This window comes from Salvelinus fontinalis, chromosome 4 (genome assembly GCF_029448725.1).
Source record: "Salvelinus fontinalis isolate EN_2023a chromosome 4, ASM2944872v1, whole genome shotgun sequence".
Taxonomy (NCBI): domain Eukaryota; kingdom Metazoa; phylum Chordata; class Actinopteri; order Salmoniformes; family Salmonidae; genus Salvelinus; species Salvelinus fontinalis.
The window spans coordinates 70,176,023-70,197,187 of record NC_074668.1 but is presented as its reverse complement, the minus strand read 5'-3'; the positions used below and the strand labels follow the sequence as shown (position 1 = coordinate 70,197,187).

The 21,165-nt window shown below is 43.3% G+C and overlaps 1 protein-coding gene across 2 annotated transcripts; it reads right to left on the bottom strand.

Annotated features, from left to right (window-relative positions):
• Positions 1-2,264: 2,264 nt before the first annotated feature.
• LOC129854299 (ubiquitin-conjugating enzyme E2 Q2-like) lies at positions 2,265-20,168 on the bottom strand. Of its 2 annotated transcripts, none has more exons than XM_055921184.1 (13): positions 19,575-20,168; positions 18,284-18,388; positions 11,093-11,215; positions 10,111-10,167; positions 9,803-9,958; positions 8,961-9,045; positions 8,792-8,852; positions 8,509-8,599; positions 8,361-8,419; positions 8,042-8,090; positions 7,844-7,939; positions 6,816-6,882; positions 2,265-5,622 (listed from the first exon to the last, which is right to left on the bottom strand). In XM_055921184.1, the coding sequence occupies exons 1-13, from the start codon at positions 19,731-19,733 to the stop codon at positions 5,591-5,593; spliced, it is 1,140 nt and encodes a 379-aa protein (XP_055777159.1). In that variant the 5' UTR covers positions 19,734-20,168; the 3' UTR covers positions 2,265-5,590. The 2 variants fall into 2 exon arrangements, with proteins under 2 accessions (XP_055777159.1, XP_055777160.1); XM_055921185.1 differs by having other exon boundaries at positions 9,818-9,958.
• Between the last annotated feature and the right edge of the window lie 997 nt (positions 20,169-21,165).

Below are 21,165 nucleotides of genomic sequence, written 5' to 3'. Positions count from 1 at the left end.
ATTTAACATATGGATAAAATACAGATATACAGTGCCAAAACATTTCTGCAGCATTGAAGGCCCCCAAGAACACATTGGCCTCCATCCTTAAAAGGGAAGAAGTTTGGAACCACCGAGACTCTTCCTAGAGCTGGCCGCCCGGCCAAACTAAGCATTCGGGGGAGAAGGGCCTTGGTCAGTGAGGTGACCAAGAACCCGATAGTCACTCTGACAGAGCTCCAGAGTTCTTCTGGAGATGGGAGAACCTTCCAGAAGGACAACCATCACTGCAGCACTCAACCAATTAGGCCTTTTACTTAGTGGCTGCTTTCTGGCCACGATCATAAAGGCACGACCGCCCACTTGGAGTTCGCCAAAAGGCACCTAAAGGCCTCAGACCATGAGAAACAAGATTCTCTGGTCTGATAAAACCAAGATTGAACTCTTTGGCCTGAATGCCAAGTACCATGTCTGGAGGAAACCTGGCACCATTCCTACGGTGAAGCATGGTGGTGGCAGTAGCATGCTGTGGGGATGTTCTTCAGCGGCAGGGACTGGGAGACTAGTTAGGATCGAGGGAAAGATAAATGGAACAAGTACAGGGAGATCCTTGGTGAAAACCTGCTCCATCCAGAGTGCTCAAGACCTCGGAAGGTGAACCTTCTCCCCAGTCTAATAGCACAACAACCCTAAGCACACAGCCACGACAACACAGGAGGGGCTTTGGGACAAGTCTCTGAATGTCCTTGAGTGCCGCAGCCAGAGCCCAGACTTGAACCCGATCGAACATCTCTGGAGACCTGAAAATAGCTGTACAGTGACGCTCCCCAGCCAACCTGGCAGAGCTTGAGAGGATTTGCAGAGAAGAAAATGGGAGAAACTCCCCAAATACAGGTGTGCCAAGCTTGTAGCGTCATACCCAAGAAGAGTTGATGCTGTAGTCGCTGCCGAAGCTGCTTCAAAGTACTGAGTAAAGGGTCAGAATACTTACGTAAATGGGGTGTTTTGCAAAAATTTCAGAAAACGTATTTTTGCTTTGAAATGGGGTAGTGTGTGTAGATGGGGGAGGAGGGACTAATTAAGACATTTTAGAATAAGGCTGTAACGAAACAAGATGTGGAAAAAGGGGGTCTGAATAATATCAGAATGCGCTGTATCAATGAATTTCTGTAACAATGTTCCAGCACCCTCTAGTGGTAATCTGCTGCACCCAGAGAGAAGACACATAAACAGTGAAACTATTTGTATGGATTTTCTGCGCCAGATATCCCTGATATGTATTGAAGTCATCAAACCACCATCTACTGAAGTGGTATCGCCATACTAGCCATCCAAACCCAAATCAGTGTTCCAGATCATGTGATTTACATTTGCTAATGGAAGAGCAAAGCATTGCTTTTAGGACTCAGGTAGCCATTCCCCTCTGTCCTTCTGGTTAGAGCTTGAGAACCATTCCCCTCTGTCCTTCTGGTTAGAGCTAGAGAACCATTCCCCTCTGTCCGTCTGGTTAGAGCTAGAGAACCATTCCCCTCTGTCCGTCTGGTTAGAGCTAGAGAACCATTCCCCTCTGTCCGTCTGGTTAGAGCTAGAGAACCATTCCCCTCTGTCCTTCTGGTTAGAGCTAGAGAACCATTCCCCTCTGTCCTTCTGATTAGAGCTAGAGAACCATTCCCCTCTGTCCTTCTGGTTAGAGCTAGAGAACCATTCCCCTCTGTCCTTCTGGTTAGAGCTAGAGAACCATTCCCCTCTGTCCTTCTGGGTAGAGCTAGAGAACCATTCACTCGGTCCTTCTGGGTAGAGCTAGAGAACCATTCCCCTCGGTCCTTCTGGGTAGAGCTAGAGAACCATTCCCCTCGGTCCTTCTGGGTAGAGCTAGAGAACCATTCCCCTCTGTCCTTCTGGGTAGAGCTAGAGAACCATTCCCCTCTGTCCTTCTGGGTAGAGCTAGAGAACCATTCCCCTCTGTCCTTCTGGGTAGAGCTAGAGAACCATTCCCCTCGGTCCTTCTGGGTAGAGCTAGAGAACCATTCCCCTCGGTCCTTCTGGTTAGAGCTAGAGAACCATTCCCCTCTGTCCGTCTGGTTAGAGCTATAGAACCATTCCCCTCTGTCCGTCTGGTTAGAGCTAGAGAACCATTCCCCTCTGTCCGTCTGGTTAGAGCTAAAGAACCATTCCCCTCTGTCCTTCTGGTTAGAGCTAGAGAACCATTCCTGGTTTCAGTTAAGCAGAGGGTCCTATATAAGATTTATACAGCTCTGTATCACATATCAAATAGTACACAGGAGTATTTAATACAATTCTTTATTCATAAACTTGATGCAAGTTTACAAATTACTGTACATGGTCAAAATTACCCTTGCAATGAAAAACAAAATAAAACCAAAGCATGCTAACAGCGCATAACTTTATAACCCGCTCAATCGCCAATCACAAAATGAAGCCAGAAAAAAGGAACCAATAATTAGTTTCAGGTCTCAAACCAAAATCTCCCAACGCACTGGGTTGTTAGTCAGACAACTGGTCTGGATCTGTATAAGAGGAGCTGTAATTCACTGCACACCTGACATTAGAACAGACATGGGGCCTTCCACGGAGTTAAAAGCCCATTTGACATCTGCTCTGATGGCACAGGGATTTAAACAGTAACAGTTGGAGTCCTGCTCTGGGGCGGACAGAATAGTATAGTAGTCCATTTGTTTTAGATCTCATACTTCTAACACATGGGCGGGACGCCCATAACTGTTGGACAGCCTTTTTGAAATTGGTATCCTTAAGAACTAACCTGATCTGGTGAGTCAGTCCTACATGAATCTATAAAAAATAATCTGTTCCCAGAGATGGAGTTTACAGAGACAGCATCTACCGACCTCTGCAAACTAATATAAATGATCCAACCTGACAAATCAAAACTGTCCAGTCCCCCCACACACACACCCTAGTCCCTAGAGTGAAAGATATCTACATGCAAAACACTACAAAACCAGGACGTACAGGATCACGATGATGTCCTAGATTAGAAACAACGACCCAAGACAATGAGCTTAAATGTGTGAGGTAAAGCGTTGGTTCACCTTTCTGCGTCACAAAACTGATCTGAGGGATTGAATGAGATATATGGGGCCTATATCAGAGCAAGCATGTCCCTCCCACCTCATCACTCCACTACACCCTGTTACCACAGTCTTACCAGTGACTACTTTAAAAAAGATGGAGACAAGCCAAATGGAGAGCGCGCAAGCCAATGGTTACTGTAATTATAGGAGGGGAAACTCATTTGGAAGTAAACAATAGTAAAAAAAAAAAACCAACAACAACTTGTATCTTGTGACATTTGTGAAGCAATCCCTTGCTAAGTCAAGTGTGCAGTAGCTATGTATTCCTGAGTTTGCTTCTCCAGAGAACACAGGGAGGGAGTTTCTAGCCAGGGCATGTTCACAATGAGGTCAGTCATGTGGTAAAGCTGTGGCACACTTGGTACCAATACCTAACGGCTATGACAACGATCAACGGTTATCCATGGGTAGTAGACATATTTGGTAAAAAAAAGTCAGTCACCATATTGGGTGAATAGTAATAAACCTCTAAATGAGTATTCAGTGCCACCATTTTGATTTTGACAGAACGTGATGCATTGTTATACAGGTGGGGTGTCTGACTTTACAACAAATACAAGGTAGATGGAGCTTAATTACATATTATATGCCCATTATTAGGGTGACTGAGTTCTGGATGAGGTTAGTGTATTGGGCTGACCTACAGAATTGAACAAAAAAAGCAGAATATTTACTAAGAACAAGCTGGTTCCTATGCTGGTTTTTGCGACAACATACTTCTAACGTGGATAATACCCACAAAAAAAACATTAATGTGTGTAATAACATTAAATCAAATGCGTCACACAATATTCTGCATATTATTCAAACAGCTAAGACTTGGCATGCTCCAGGTTTGACAGTGCTGAGGATGGTCATGAGTCAGGGGTTCCTTCCATCACTGACAACCAAGATCATGAGGTCAGGTCATAAGTGAATAATCAGATAGAAAACAAGGTACCAGAGAGGGGAGGCAAAGGATGGAAATGAGTGGGGCTCAGTCTTTTGTTGAAGGCATTACTACACACCTTACAGTCAGACCTGAAAATCTATTTTTTTTTAATCAACAAATATTTTATTATTGAGCATGTGGTAGGACGTGAAGTCCACTACAGCCATGAGGCATGGATGGGCGATCTGGGAATGTGAACAAGCTAGTTAGGCGATGGATTCAAATTAAGCAGGGGACTGCACTGAGCCGTTTTGAAATTATTGTGTGTACATATTACCTCTTAACGATTGTGTGCAAAGTCTTACTGAAAGGTTCATTAAGTTTGGGTCACCGTGGAAATTAGCCAGCATATTTGGAAAGCCCAAAAACCACCACTGTCATTGAGTAAAAGGAATGGTGTGTCACTTGAACATATGAAACCACTAACAAAAGTATTTCAATTTATACAGGAAAACAAAAAACAATAGTAGTCATTATGCTTACATAAAAACATGGTTTAAAGGTATTCCTTTTAACTTCTGCAAGAGTATCCATGAAGCAAATGCTTTCTTATCCTACGTCTGAAATACACCTTGAGAAATTGATGCCCCTGCTATAGCCAGGGGTATACTAACGCAGTCTCCACCCGCTCAAACCCCAAAACCCACACAATGTTACGTTAAAAACAATGAAATCAAGTCTCAGAAATACAACTTTACAAGTTTTACATGGAGTTAAATTCAACTACATTACAGTGATTAAATCCAACCTGGCTTTGCTAAGCCTGGTCATATTTCCAAAAGAAGCCTGAGAGGAGACGGCCTCCACCTCTTGTGCTCAACAGGATATCCTCCATTAAGCCGCCTCAGTCCCTCCTTGGTGAGGAGTCTATAGCTCTCCTCTCTCCATTTAGGGCCTTTGGCTTTTGTAGACCAGGCGTTTTTTAAGGAAGCTAGCTTTAGGAGGACATGTTATTCCAGAAGGAGGAATCTTGGCAATATACAGATACACAAGCACAGATATGACAGAGGCCATCCATGGGGAGTGAGGTGGTGCTCATTCCCACTACCAGTGTTTAATTGTCCATCCCAGCCTCCACTGTCACAAGGGGAATGTCCTGTCATTCTCTGTTCCAGTCTGTGGCCGGAGAATCTCAGCCCCAGTCACGCGACTGACGGACAGCTTCAGTCACTAGCAAAAGCCATGCCTCAACCTTGACCCGAAATCACAGGCAGTAAGTAAGCTATTCTTTGCTTGCCCAGAGTAGGATTTAAGGGAGTTGCACAAGATATGGAGCTAATTCAATGCTCAGGGGATTAGAGGTGAGATTGTAACAGAGGAAGAACACAGAGGGAGCGATTGCACAAGTAAGAGAAAGATAAATAGCGAGAGGGTGGATCTCTTATTGCGAAGTGGATAAGGTGGTTGGTCAGTGAGGGGTTTTAACCATTGGTTGGTTGGTTCTCATAGTAACAGAATGGGGATCAAACTCCCAATGAAAACAACTCCAGTTAGAGGGAAAAGAAAAGTAAGGGGGGCGGTTGCTCCTAAGACATGTGGTCCCAGTGGAGGCATGGCAACGGTCCTCTTAACCATCCTCCTTAGGGGGAGTGTACCAGCCTACAAGGATCAGACAAGAGACAGTACACTCAGTTATACTGAACAAAACAATCAGTTCATCCTAGACAGTAGGATTGATCAAAGAGTTGGATGCATTTTATCTTGACCTAAGAACAAATCACTGTAGCTGCCATATGAAACCCTCTTGGAGCTTGTAATACACTACATGACCAAAAGTATGTGAACACTGCTCGTCAAATTTTGCAAAACAAAATCATGGCCATTATAATGCAGTTGGTTCCCCCTTTGCTGCTGTAACAGCCTCCACTCTTTTGGTAAGGCTTTCCACTAGATGTTGGAACAGCTGCTGGGACTTGCTTCCGTTCAGCCACAAGAGCATGTCATTGTATGCTGTAGCTTTAAGATTTCCCTTCACTGGAACTAATGGGCCTGAACCATGAAAAACACAGACAGACAATTATTCCTCCTTCCCTAAACTTTACAGTTGACACTATGCATTCGAGCAGGTAGCGTTCTCCTGGCATCCAACAAAACCAGAGTCGTCCGTCGAACTGCCAGTTGGAAGTGTGATTCATCACTCCAGAGTCCAATAGCGGCAAGCTTTACACCACTCCAGCCGACGCTTGGCGTTGCACACGGGGATCTTAGGCTTGTGTGCAGTTGCTCGGTCATGGAAACCCTTTTCATGAAGCTCCTGACGAACAGTTGCTGACGTTGCTTCCAGAGGCAGTTTGAAACTCTGTAGTGAGTGTTGCAACCGAGGACAGACAATGTTAACACACTACGCACTTCAGCACTCGGCAGTCCCGTTCTGTGAGCTTGTGTGGCGTGACAATTTGCGGCTGAGCCGTTGTTGCTCCTAGACATTTCCACTTCACAAAAACAGCACTTACAGTTGACTGGGGCAGCTCTAGCAGGTAAGACATTTGACAAACTGACTTGTTGGAAAGGTGGCATCCTATAACGGTGCCACGTTGGAAAGCCACAGAGCTCTTCAGGACGGTCATTCTACTGACAAAGTTTGTCTATGGAGATTGCATGGCTGCGTGCTTGATTTTATACACCTTTCAACAACGGGTGTGGCTGAAATAGCCAAATCCACTAATATAAAGGGGTGTCCACATACTTTGTATATATACTGAATTTTCCCAACCACTGACTGATGTATGGAGGGATGTAATTTCAAGGTCAAATATGATACAAGATGTGTAACTGGACATGGTAACACTCACCATTCTTTTCATGGATCTGGACCAGGGATTTGTATGACTGCTGTGCTCTGGCAAGATTGTATTGGTTCTGAAACAAAAACAGCACCTATATCAAACTTGTGCTTATGAATGCCCCAAGCAGTGTAAAGGTTCAGGACTAAGCAGCATCACGTACAAGTTAATTAGTTTGATGAAGTCTGACTGCACGGTGGATGCCTTTCCATCAACTTCCCCCAGAGAATTTTGCCGCTCGATCTGTTGTCATGCTACGTTTGCACGCACCGCGGGTGACCATTAATCGCACCATAATAAATAGCGTGTCGAACCGTGTGGAGAAAATCTCTGAAGAGCCGGGAGCTGGGACTATTTTCTCCAGTGTGAGGGTAATAAAATTCAGCTTCAGAGGGGAACTGGCTCTTATAAAAAAAAGAAAAGTCAGAGTCCTATCAACCCAGTAACAGAAACATTGGTATTCTTATGTTTTTGATTAATAGGTAAATTTCTAGCATTTTATTAACCATACCTACCCAACTTTAGTAACCTCAGGACAGATATGATAAACACTTTCATTAGACAAGATTTGAAATCAACATAGCTAAGTATCAAGTCTTTCTTTGGTGTACAAGGTTAGATCCTAACTTTTAAAGAACAGATTCTCATACAGCAGCGCCCAAGATTCCTTGAAACTGCAGCTTGTCTATAAATATCCCTGTCATTTGGTCTGCGCCGAATTCTACTGGGATCCCAGAGCCAGACTAGTGTGAATGTGCTGAGAGAAGAGGGAGAGAAATGACAACATGAAGTGGACTGATGTGAAGTGTCAGCATTAAGAGATCATAAGCGCCGCACTGTCCCAGCGGTGCTAAGTAACAACGTCCTGTTTAAATGAAGTGCTGGGGGCTTATAGATACCTCATTTCCATAGAGCAGCTTGGACCAGCTGACCACACACACACAGCTCACCCCTTTATCCATGTCAATACACCCTGTTGTATGCATCATGTTAACACATTTCAAAGCTCTCTGCCCGCTTAAACAAACAATGCTTACCTTATTGGCTCCAAACTGCACTCTGGCTTTTCCCTTGACTAAAGTGGCGTTGATCTGCATGATTACAGACTCTATGGAATAGGCACTGCTCCAGCCCTGAAATCAAGTGGCGATACATCATCAATGCACTAGCATTTACCTCCACTGTGAAATGACAGTGGACAAGTTTTGAACTGACATTGTGGCATAAAAACATACCTGTTTTGTGAGAAGCTCCATGCACAGGGCACCCCCTCCAAGAACATAACTTAAAGACAGTAGGTGAAAGAAAACTATTAGAATATGTAGATATAAAAGGTGATCAAAACACCAAAATAAATCTCTTATCCACAAGCACAGATGATCTCCTTTTAGCTAAACTGCCACTTCTAACATTCAGCTTTTCACTGGCTGCTGACAATGTCTAGACCAGAAGAGACCGCCCTTCCTGGTTAAGTGAGGGGAGCAACTCCGTCAGAGTGGAAACACCGCAGAAATAACAAAACCATTCCCCTCATACGCAGTGAACTGAACTCACCCTCCAGACAGCACAGGAGAAGCCACTCGTACAAATGGTGGATCAAAGGGGAAATTATCCTGCAGGTAGAGAACAAAATAGCATTAAAATGAGAACACCCAACACTACCAAACTGGCTTTGCTTTCTAGTATCAGCATTGGTACTTACTTTATATGAGAAGTTTAGCAGAATGTAATCCATTCCCTCCTTTTCCTTTAAAACCTGCAGGTCACTGTGCAGGGGACTATCTGGATCTACACTGTTGAGCAAATAGAGCGCATCATAATACATCAGCCACATGCTAGAATTACACAGTACTGTCAACTCCTATGGTAAATAGGCCTAGTGCCGAAAGAGCAGTGAATGCGATAAGGCATTATCCACCCTCATCCTGAGATCCAGCCTTCCTGTTAAATTCCTCCAGTCTTAACCACCCTCTTTAGTTACTTACGTTCTCAGCTTGACGTGCCATTCATACAGGCTGTCATTGACCAGCTCCACTGAATAGATACCTGGAAGAGAATGCATAGTCTGGTAAGTGACAATCGGAATCAAACTGTCTTTTTTTATTGCAACATATCTGAAGAGGTTTTCTAGTGCTGCCGCAGTGAAGTACGTACCCATCTTGTAACTCTGGGACCGGTATATCTCCCGGAGCTCCTTCATGAGGCGGTCTGAGGCCTGCACTGAACCAGACACCGCACCCTGCAACACACAATACACACAGGGTAATACACCGATACTCAAACATACAGCACATACAGCATTCAACGATTGGGGATAATAATGATAATAATAATAACAAAGATTAAATCAAATGTTTACAGGCCCAGCTCAAATACGCTAATAGCTCTGCATTTAGATAAAAAGTCTACAAACTCCTAGAAATTAACAGTTATTGATCAGCATAGAGACAAAATGCTTCAGAACTAACTGGCAGTATACAGTTCGCTACAGTATATGGGGAGAATTTCACAGGTTCCATAGCAAGGCTCTCATCTGCGATAATGATAGATTTGAAAAGCTGAGCCATTGAATACAGTAGGGACTGTGGAGGATGAGAGAAGAGTGTCTCATTTATAAGTCTCTCAGAGCTGCTCACAGACCTTAGGGGAAACAGCTGTATTCTAAAGCAACAATTAAGAGAGCCATGGGTAAATGTTAGATAACATGATTACTATCAGAATGACTAATTACTGTCATTTAGTCCTAAACAGCATAATATGGGTGTACTGCATTGGTAAGAAATTCCCTCAGATTAAAACACTGCTCGAAAATAAGTGGAAAATACATTCCATTCAGAAACACCTGAAAAACTGGTTAGATGCATGCACATTGGCTATATCATAAAGGGTCACTAGACATCCCAGTGTAACAGTGCTGGGTCCAGTAAACTGTTCTAGGCCTAACGACAGATATATTCCCCATGCATCCCCCAAAAGCGTATAAAATGTCACCTTACCGAATGAGCACTTACGTTCAAGTGGTCCTGCCTCTGGTTCTTGCGGATCTTCTCCAGGATGGCCAGGTTCTCCTTCTCGATGCCGTCATCCTCAGACTTCTTCCCATCCACTGGCTCCTCCTCTTTCATCTCATAGTGGTCCAGGTCTTCAATGTCCTGCTGGCACAACGACAAGAGCATTAGAAGACATGTTTTACTTCAAGTTAACACATGCAAATATGTGTGATTGGTATTGACTATCAGCTCAAATCAGCATGGTAATGTGCAGCACTATATGTAATGACATTCATTTGAAAAGGGATAAGGACCTCCCCCATTTCCTCTTCTTCCTCCTCTTCGGACGTGACCTCGTCTGTGACCCCATGCTAAAGAAACACAACAGAAAGAGTTCAGACAGTTCAATCTCATTCCTAACATGCCATACTCAGTGACGCCAATTGTTTTAGCAAGTTAGATGTAGGCCTATAGTCTAACAAAAAAATGGTAGAGATATTTGTAGGAATGTTCCGAAATGTGCAAAACCAGTAATTGAGTTTCTGGGTAGTCAGAAACAACATTCCTCAACTGTACAGGCTGCTACTATTTAACATTCAACCTCTGCTTCAGTCATTCTAATTCCTAAGTAGACTTTAAAAAATTTTTTTTTACCTTTATTTAACTTGGCAAGTCAGTTAAGAACAAATTCTTATTTTCAATTTCAATTACGTCTAAGAACAGTGGGTTAACTCCCTTGTTCAGGGGCAGAACAGATTTTTTTTTACCTTGTCAGCTCGGGGATTCGATCTTGCAACCGTCGAGTTACTAGTCCAACGCTCTAACCACTAGGCTACCGTTGTGTGTTCATTGGTTACGAGGTAAATTATGCTAGCACCTCCCACTGTCCCCTCCCACAGGAAGAGTCTATTGATTCCATCCCCGGGACTCTGCACTAATCATTCATGTCTGTGCTGATGGACGGTTTCAGGACTGTATTAGGTTCTTCATGCAGGTTTTTAAACCCTTTCATCAGCTAAGTGTCTACAATCTCCTTGGTAGCTTCGACAATAAAATTAAACAAAGGGATTAGGCACATGACTCACTTCAGGTATGTGAAAGGAGATGGTCTTCATGAAAAAGCCTCTATGGTTATTTTTTTTACTTCAATGCCCTCCAACAGAAAAATATACAGGCCTAGTAGTACTTGAAAACCAGAAAACATTTTGAGCGGACATTGGCCCAGTCAAAGTGCAGACTTAAACTCACAAAGGTTGCTGAGTTAAAGTAGTTCTACATGAAAGCGTGGGGCCTTACCTTTCGGTCTTGTCCTACAGGGCCGGCAGGGAGGGGCTGGTCCAGCATCTCTACATCTGGGTGCTGGGGCAAGTTGTACAGCCGACAGAGGTCACAGATGAGCCGCTTTAGCTGCTGCAGGAGCTGGGGGACCGAGGGACAGTACCAGCAGGCACAGTTTGAGTTGGGGAGCACAGGCAGCAGCACTAGATAACACAACACAGTCATGTCACAGATACATTGCCGTGAAAAAGTATTTGACCCCTTTCTGATTTTTTACAACGAATGCCATCAGATCTTCAACCAAAACCTAATATTAGATAAAGGGAACCTGAGCGAAAAAATAAAACAAATAAGATACTTATTGAATTTATATAATAAACAAAGTTATGCAACACCCAATGCCCGTGTGAAAAAGTAACTTCCCCCTTACACTCAATAACTGGTTGTGCCACCTTTAGCTGCAATTACTGCAAACAAACGCTTCCTGTAGTCGTTGTTGATCAGTCTCTCACATCGCTGTGGAGTCATTTTCACCCACTCCATGCAAAACTGATTTAACTCAGCGACATGTGGGTTTGAGCATGAACTGCTCGTTTCAGGTCCTGCCATAACATCTCAATCGGGTTCAGATCTGGACTTTGACTAGGCCGTTACAAAACTTCAAATATGTTTTTTTCTCCATCCATTCTGTTGTAGACTTGACTGCGTTGATTTGATCATTGTTTTGCTGTATAAACCAGCTGCACTTCAGCTTATGCTCAGACAGCCTGATATTCTCCTCTAGAATTCGCAGATACAGACCAAAACTCATGGTTCCTTCAATGATGGCAAGTCATCCAGGTCCTGAGGGAGCAAAGTATCCCCAAACCAACACACTACCACCACACTTGATCATTGTTATGAGGTTCTTTTTGTGGAATGCAGTGTTTGGTTTTCACCAGAAAATTGGAAATCTACAAATTGTACATTTTGGAATGGTCTAGTCAAAGTGCAGACTTAAACCCACAAAGGTCACTGAGTTAAAGCAGTTCTACATGAAAGCGTGGGGCAAAATTTGATGCGAGAGACTGATCAAATGCTTCCTGTAGTTGTTGGTTGCAGTCATAGAAAGTGGCAGTCATTGCAGGAGGAACAACCAGGTACTCTGTAAGAGGAAAAATAATTTCTCCACACAGGGCATTGGCTGTGGAATAAATGCATTCAATAATTATAAAGTGTTTGTTATTTGAACACAACTTCCCTTGATCTTATATTAGGTTTTGATTGAAGATCTAATAACATTCAGTGTAAGAAAACATGCAAAAACAGAAAATCAGAAAGGGGGCAAATACTTATTCACTGCATTGTACCTTCACCACGGCACACCTTCAGAGACAACATGAAAGGTAAGATTGTGTCAGGGAATGTCAGACACCTTAGCACCAGTAACTTAGTGCAGAAATGTGTACCTCTGCAAGCTTCTCAGTATTGCTATAGAAGAAATGTATTCTCCTGAATGTAGGCCTGGTCTGTACATGGTGAAAATGTGGTATAATGCATGGTGCAACAGAGAAAATCTAAAATCACCACAGATATCTCTGATAAGAGCACTATAAAATGCAGATCTGGTGGGCTACAAACAGAGCATGCAGTGTGATTAAGTAGGCTGGGTCAAAGAATGTAGTTACATAAGCCGATATAGCCTACAGAGAACTCAGTGTTTCCCCTAGGATTTCTTTCAGCAGTGGTAAAAGGGGGGGGGGCAGGTGCGGGGGCTTGCTCTTTGCTGGGGGAGTCTGGGGGCATGCCCCCCGAGAGATTTTTCGGGTAGAACGACTGTGAGAAGGGCTTCGAAGGGCGCAGCGGTCTAAGGCATTGCATCTCAGTGCTAGAAACATTACTACAGAGGCAGGTTCGATCACGGACTGTATCACAATCGGCCGTGATAGGGAGTCTCATAGGGCGGCGCACAAATGGCCCAGCGTCGTCCGGGTTAGGGGAGGGTTTATGCGTCATTGTAAAATAAGAATTTGTTCTTAACTGACTTGCCTACTTAAATAAAGGTTAAATAAAATCAATAAGAGTGGTCACTTGTGATGACTTTTCAAAAATACATTCTACTCCAAAATGAATGAAAATGTTGACACCATTTGAAATAGAAGGGATCGCGCCACTGCAATGTAGGGAGAGGAGCAGGCAGTGGCTGTGTGCTCATGGCTCTCATTTGTGCCACTGCTCACTCTGTTTGCAACAAATATACCTTGTAATGCTGATCTTACAGAGATTCTCCAGGACTGATGAATACACAAAGTAGCGCTCACAAGCAACAAATGGTTCCTGAAAGGTGCGTACTGTGTCACATATGTGCATATAAGTGCACTAGGTATGTGACAAATGGACAATTTTCCTTAACGTTTAAAAACTGCAATTATTTATTTCTTATTGGTTATCAGAAAGTCATAAAAATTCCACAATTTACAATGCAGAATAACAGCCCTATTACATATGCATGACTCCTAGGGCCAGGCAATGAAGTTATCTACTGCAACCATTTACAGACTTAGAACACAGCTACAATAACATAGCAATAGCGACAATTAGAACCTTTACAGAAAATGTGTAAAATGTGACCGTTAAATTCTGCTCCGGCATAAAATGTTCCGCATTTTTTCCCTAACAACAAACGTCGCTGATTGATGGGCTGCTGTGTTTTGATTTTATATAGTATGGTTGATAGATGTGTTTAATTTCTACTAAAGGTCTTGGTAAGTCACAGTATTTAACATACCTTAAAGTACTTTTTTAGGAGAGATTGGTCTTCAAGCAGGCAGCAGCTCAAGATTGTTTAATTGATAGTTCTGGTTGCCTAGCAATGGATGTTAGTCCCACTTCAGAAGCCTCATTCCTTTACAGACAAGTAAAATGCCCATTCATATCTCCAGAAAAGGTTTCATGTCAGCATTTAAAAATCCGTAGTGTAGCCTACCCTAATAGACAGACAAACAAGCTGTAGCGCTTTCAAGGGACAACATTCCATTATGTCTGAAAAGGGTTATCGATAAAGGATAGCGATAGCCTATCGTCATTTAAAAAAAACTAAGATTAGGCTACCCCGTGCTCGCAAGAGGGCACGACAAAACCTACTCCCCCTCAGGAGACTGAACAGAAGACTGAAAATATTTGGCATGGGTCATCAGAACCTCAAAAGGTTCTACAGCTGCACCATCGAGAGCATCCTGACTGGTTGCATCACTGCCTGGTATGGCAACTGTTCTCTCTGCTACTGCACAGCAAGCGGTACCGGAGCACCAAGTCTAGGTCCAAAAAGCTTCTAAACAGCTTTTACCCATAAGCCATGAGACTCCTGAACACGTAATCAAATGGCTACCCAGACTATTTGCATTGCCCCCCTCTTACACCACTGCTACTCTGTTGTTATCATCTATGCATAGTCACTTTAAAAACTCTACCTACATGTACATATTACCTCAACTAAACGGTACCCCCGCACATTGACTCTGTACCGGTACCCCCCTGCACATAGTCCCGCTATTGTTATTTTGCTGCTGCTCTTTAATTACTTGTTACTTTTATCTCTTATTCTTATCTGTATTTTTTTTAAACTGCATTGTTGGTTAGGGGCTCGTAAGTAAGCATCTCACTGTATTCGGCGCATGTGGCTAATAAAATTTGATTTGATTTTGAAGACTGGCCCAAAGATAACTCCACCACCACGACACAAAATGTAGGCTAATTGAGGTAAGACAGTAATTCATGTCATAAATGATGCATGTATGAACTGCACATTGACACATCCAGCCCAAAGAGAGAGGTATAAAAAATACTTAGGCTAGTCGTCAGAGCAGGTCTTTAAAGGGATAGGGCTTAATTGCCAAATCTTGCACTTATTCTACTTACCCAGAGTCAGATGAGCTCATGTGCAGTTTGAAGGAAATTGAAAGTAGCGTCGCAAACCACTGCTAACTAGCATTTGCACTAACACAGGTCAGCAGGTCAACTTCCTTCAAACTGCATGCAGAGATACAAAAAAATGGTATCCATGAATTTATCCGACACTGGGCAAGTAGAAAAAGGGCTTAATTGTCAAGTAAGTCTCCGCTGCAACATAAATATAGGGGAAACCCGGGTGAACAGCTTGGCACAAAAATGGCGATCTCAAAAGTCACCTTATTTTACAAGCAGAGAGTGGAATATGTTCCGGGATTCATCAAAAGGCATTGAGGAGTATACCACCTCAGTCATCGGCTTCATCAATAAGTGCATCGACGACATCGTCCCCACAGTGACCGTACGTACATATCCCAACCAGAAGCCATGGATAACAGGCAACATCCGCATTGAGCTAAAGGCTAGAGCTGCCGCTTTCAAGGAGCGGGACACTAATCCGGACACTTGTAAGAAATCCTGCTATGCCCTCAGACAAACCATCAAACAAGCAAAGCGTCAATACAGGATTAAGAATGAATCCTACTACACCGGCTCTGACACTCATAGGATGTGGCAGGGCTTGAAAACTTTACGGACTACAAATACAACCCAGCCGCGAGCTGCCCAGTGATGCGAGCCTACCAGATGAGCTAAATGCCTTTTATGCTCACTTCGAGGCAAGCAACACTGAGGCATGCATGAGAGCACCAGGTGTTCTGGATGACTGTGTAATTACGCTCTCAGTAGCCGATGTGAGCAATACCTTCAAACAGGTCAACATTCACAAAGCCGCTGGGCCAGACAGATTACGCGGAGGTGTACTCAAAGCATGCGTGGACCAACTGGCAAGTGTCTTCACTGACATTTTCAACCTCTTCCGGACCGAGTCTGTAATACCTACATGTTTCAAGCAGACCACCATAGTCCCTGTGCTTAAGAAAACGAAGGTAACCCGCCTAAATGATTACTGCCCCTTAGCACTCATGTTGGTAGCCATAAAGTGCTTTGAGAGGCTGGTCATGGCTCACTTCAACAGCATTCTCCCAGATACCATAGGGTAAACTCAAATTCGCATACTACCCCAACTGACCCACAGATGACAATCTCAATAGCACTCCACACTGCCCTTGAACAAAAGTAAAATCTATATGAGAATGCTGTTCATTGACTACAGCTCAGCATTCAACACCATAGTGCCCACAAAGCGCATCACTAAGCTAAGGACCCTGGAACTAAACACCTCCCTCTGCAACTGGATCCTGGACTTCCTGACAGGCCGCCCCCAGGTGGTAAGGGTAGGCAACAACACATCTACTAGGCTGATCCTTAACACTGGGGCCCCTCAGGTGTGTGTGCTCAGTCCCCTCCTGTACTCCCTGTGTGGCCAAACACGACTCCAACACCATCAGTAAGTTTGCTGACAACAACAGCGGTAGGCCTGATCACCAACAACGATGAGACAGCCTATAGGTAGGAGGTCAGAGACCTGGCAGTGTGGTGCCAGGACAACAACCTTTCCCTCAATGTGATCAAGACAAAGGAGCTGATTGTGGACTACAGGAAAAGGCGAGCCGAACAGGCCCCCCATTAACATCTACGGGGCTGTAGTGGCTCGGGTCGAGAGTTTTGCAAGTTCCTTGGGGTCCACATCACCAATGAACAATCATGGTCGAAACACACCAAGACAGTCGTGAAGAGGGCACGACAACACCTTTTCCCCATCAGCAGACTGAAAAGATTTGGCACGGGTCCCCAGATCCTCAAAAAGTTCTACAGCTGCACCATCGAGCGCATCCGGACCGGTGGCATCACCGCCTGGTACGGTAACTGCTCAGGAATCTGACCATAAGGCACTAGAGAAGGTGGTGTGTACAGCCCAGTACGTCACTGGGGCCAAGCGTCCTGTCATCCAGGCCCAATATCCTAGGCGGTGTCCGAGGAAAAACCCCCAAAATTGTCAAAGACTCCAGTCACTCAAGTCAGACCGTTTTCTCTGCTACTGCACGGCAAGCGGTTCCGGAGCACCTGGTCTAGGAACCAAAGGCTCTTTAACAGCTTCTACCCCCAAGCCATAAAACTGTCCACCGGATTATTTACATTGACACCCCCCCCCCCCCCCCATTTGTTTTTTACAAGGCTGCTACTCGCTGTTAGTTATCTATTCATAGTCACTTCACCCCTGTACAAATTACCCAGACTAACCTGTACGCCCGCACATTGACTCGGTACCGGTACCCCAAGTTATTGTTATTTTATTGGTGTAACTTTAGTTTATTTTTAAATATTTTCTTAACTCTTTCTTGAACTGCTCTGTTGGTTAAGGGCTTGTAAGTAAGCATTTCACGGTAAGGTCTACACATGTTGCATTCAGAGCAGGTGACAAAGTTTGATTTAATCTCAAAATTCACACGACAAGGTCCTTTGGCCTGCTGAAACTGTGACAGTGTGTGTCAAGAAAACCCATCCCTCCGGTTCCACAAAGAGGCACGCTCGACACTCATACCAAACATGACAGAGGGCTGTCCTACGATGTTTGAGTGACATGAGGGTGACTTCAAAACACTTAGAAACCTCAGCTGCCTAACAGCTGAAACTAAGACAAGAGGAAACAGGCAGAGAACCTGTCCTGCAGCAGAGTACCTCCCTGAATTGGTCTGACATTCATCTCCCTTTAACCTCCAAGACAAGTTGGAACAGCAGTATAAAATAACCCAGCTGTCACTCAACTCTCCTATCAGAACTGCTTTACACAACAACACCAATACAGGTATGGTTAATTAGTCACTAGAAGAGATGTGATAGGCCAAAAAAGGAGTTTCTCCTGCTCCGTATAACACTTAGTTGACGTTTATTTGATTACTATTCATGTCTTACAATATGGTTGTTTTAGTTTGGATACAAGCATATGCTAAACGACAAAATTGTAATTGTAAACAAATACTTCAAAAATATTGTCATAATCCAGTTTCATTATCTGAACACTGGGAAGTCTCCTTCCAAAGCATTCACATACTAGATCAAAGGCTGGGATTGAAATATTAGTCAAATAATGATTTAGGACCACAATAATCTCCCTTCGTTTGATGGCTTGGCTCTGCAGGCCGGCGTTGTGACATCATGCACAGAGAATGCACCTGCTGAGCTACAGCCTTGCCCATTAAAAGGGACTGCTAGTTTAGGTAACCTGCTGTTTTTGCATGAGGACGAAAAGGACAAAATGTTCAGAAGAACACACTCCACCATCAACTGTTAGTTGTACTAGATGTAGGGCTGAGATATTACCAGGGTGCTGCCCTTTCTGACATCCTCCAGGCGCTCCAACACTTGTGTCAGGCTCGGGTCATCAGAGTCCACAAACCAGATTGGAGGTGTGGAGGGGTACGATTCCTGTGATACATGGGTTTCAATGAGAATGAGAGAAACAAAACAAACAAAAATAAATCTGCATTATAATGCTGAGAAATGTGATAATTGTTTGGAACAACAACATTGAAATGAAACAGGAGTGTGACATTGGTTTGTGTCTGAATCATAAATCTAGGAAATCTCAAGTCATTGTAGAGACAAAATAAATATCTGATTACTACTTAACATTACCGGAAGCTAAATGAATGTGATGGTGGCCATTTCCCATTCCTTATAGAAATTTAACTAGCCAAGTAACGTTAAGAGCACTGAATTCAATCAGTATGTTGGTCAAACGAATGTAGCAAATTGAAAAAGACAAACCAACAGCATACAGCTAAAAGCTGTGCTGGCAGACCACGGTCCTTTGACAAGACCAGAAGCTGTTTGACAAGTGATGCTTTTGAATCATGTTAGCTAGCAATTATTTACTGACGTCATGAGTATAGTTAACTTAGTGTTATCAGTGACAACTGACGGGCTAGACCTTATTGCGTTGACCATGAAGCATGCTATTACAACAACCACTACGTTAGCTAGCGAACTTGTTTGACAATCAACTAACGTTAGCTATCTACACTTCCGCATTTTCTAACGTTAACAATGTTCATCAGTGACGCAGAAAGCGTGCCTAGCCTAGGCCCTAACATAATGTGCATGCCAGTTTCAGAACTCTTTGGCTAAAATCAACAGACTTGCTTGTCTCCCAGTATTTTAGCTAGCTAACGTTAAGTACGTAACCTACAATAGTAATATGCAAATATTTACTCATACTAAGTTACTATATTAGAAACAAGTCAGTTACCGTTAGCTAGATTGCTAACATGCAAATATTGGGACTCGTACTAATGTTAGAAGTATAAACAAAAGTCACAAACAAAAACATTGCATAGCTAAATGATAGCTGGCTAACGTTCGACCGGCCATAATTTGCTGAGTGTTTCTTTAACCATCTATCCGTTCGCTTGTCCCGCGCCGCCAGGCTAAAACACTGAGTGTTCTGAGCTAACCTACTGTAACAAGTTACCGCGTTAGCTAGCTAACGTACTTAGCCAGCCAACGTACTTAGCCAGCCAACGTACTTAGCCAGCCAACGTACTTAGCCAGCCAACGTACTTAGCCAGCCAACTAACGTTAGCTAGCCATGTCGCCTCGTTTCCCTACTTACCGTAATGTTGCAATGTATAATCAACAGTTTTTCTCCAGTCACATTAAACTGACAGTTTAGCTCATCCGGCTTCCAGTCAATAATTCTGAATCGTTCGTGGTTTGGATCAAAAATGGACTCCAGAAACTTCAGTTCGGCCTTTAGCCCCGAAACCGACATCTTCCACGCATCTCCGGCTGGGCCACTGGGGAGGAGTGAAGTCGGGACTAAAACTGCAGCCACGCAGTCGAGTCCCAAATCAAGCCTTTTAAAACAACGTAATGTATATGTCAAACCGCCTCCAAGACAGGTTAGCAAGCTAGCTAACAAGCCACCAATGGAAACAAGTAAACAGTTAGCTAGCTCAATAACAACGCCTTGATTACTCGTCCGTTGTCTTTCCGTCTAGCTAGTATTGTTGTTGATGTTAGCCTTCTGAAAGTACAATTTTACGACCATACAATGTGGCTTGGTTGAGTATTTACAGTTCTTTCAATTAGTTGCTTATTTGTTTCGCTGGTCAACAAACTGATCATGATGATGCCCGCAAAATTGTAAACCAACGCAGGCACAGTGTGTCGTTGATCCCCAGTGTTCAATTGTGATTTCTTCTGGGGTTTAAAGATGGCGTTTTCCCGAGCCTACAGAATCCCAGCATCCAGCGCGTGCTCAGTTGAGGGGCGGGGGTTAGAACACCAAAATATATAAATAAGTAAATCACTTAGACAACTTTGAAACATTTGGTCACAGCAGTCTTTCTGTGTGGTGACTGAGTGACAGTAAACAGTCCTTACCTGGAGCATATTGTCACTAGAATTGTAAACGTGTAGCTGGCCAAAGGTAGTCCTTTTCCAGGTGGAAGTTTAGGCCAAAAAAACATATTCATAATGTAATTGATGACAAGGCAAACCCATGGAAAACTAACTAGATTGGCTTGCTGATGAGAGAGCTGTCTGACTTTTTAGGGGGTCTTTAATTCACCTTTAGACATCTTTTTTTTTTAAGACTGACTTGTTGAGAAAACACTTCCTACATGTCCTACATACAGCTGATTGTTCCTACATTATTGTAGCTATGCCCTTGCACCAGAAGATGTAAGTGTACTACTATATTTAGTTAAATGTTTATTCCTCTAGCCTTTAGCAAAGGATAAACTGAACTCAAAGAGTAGCTTCTCAACTTAACAAAACGTTATGATGTCAAATCAAATTTTATTGGTCACATACACATGGTTAGAAGATGTTAATGCGAGTGTAGCGAAATGCTTGTGCTTCTAGTTCCGACCGAGCATTAATATCTAACAAGTAATCTAACAATTTCACAACAACTACCTTATACACACAAGTGTAAATTAATTAATAAGAATATGTACATATAAATATATGGATGAGCGCTGGCTGAACGGCATAGGCAAGATGCAGTAGATGGTATAGAGTACAGGATATGAATATGAGATGAGTAATGTAGGGTATGTAAACATGATATAAAGTGGCATTGTTTAAAGTGACTAGCGATATATTTATTACATCCAATTTTTAATGATTAAAGTGGCTAGAGATCTGAGTCAGTATGTTGGCAGCAGCCACTCAATGGCTGTTTAACAGTCTGATGG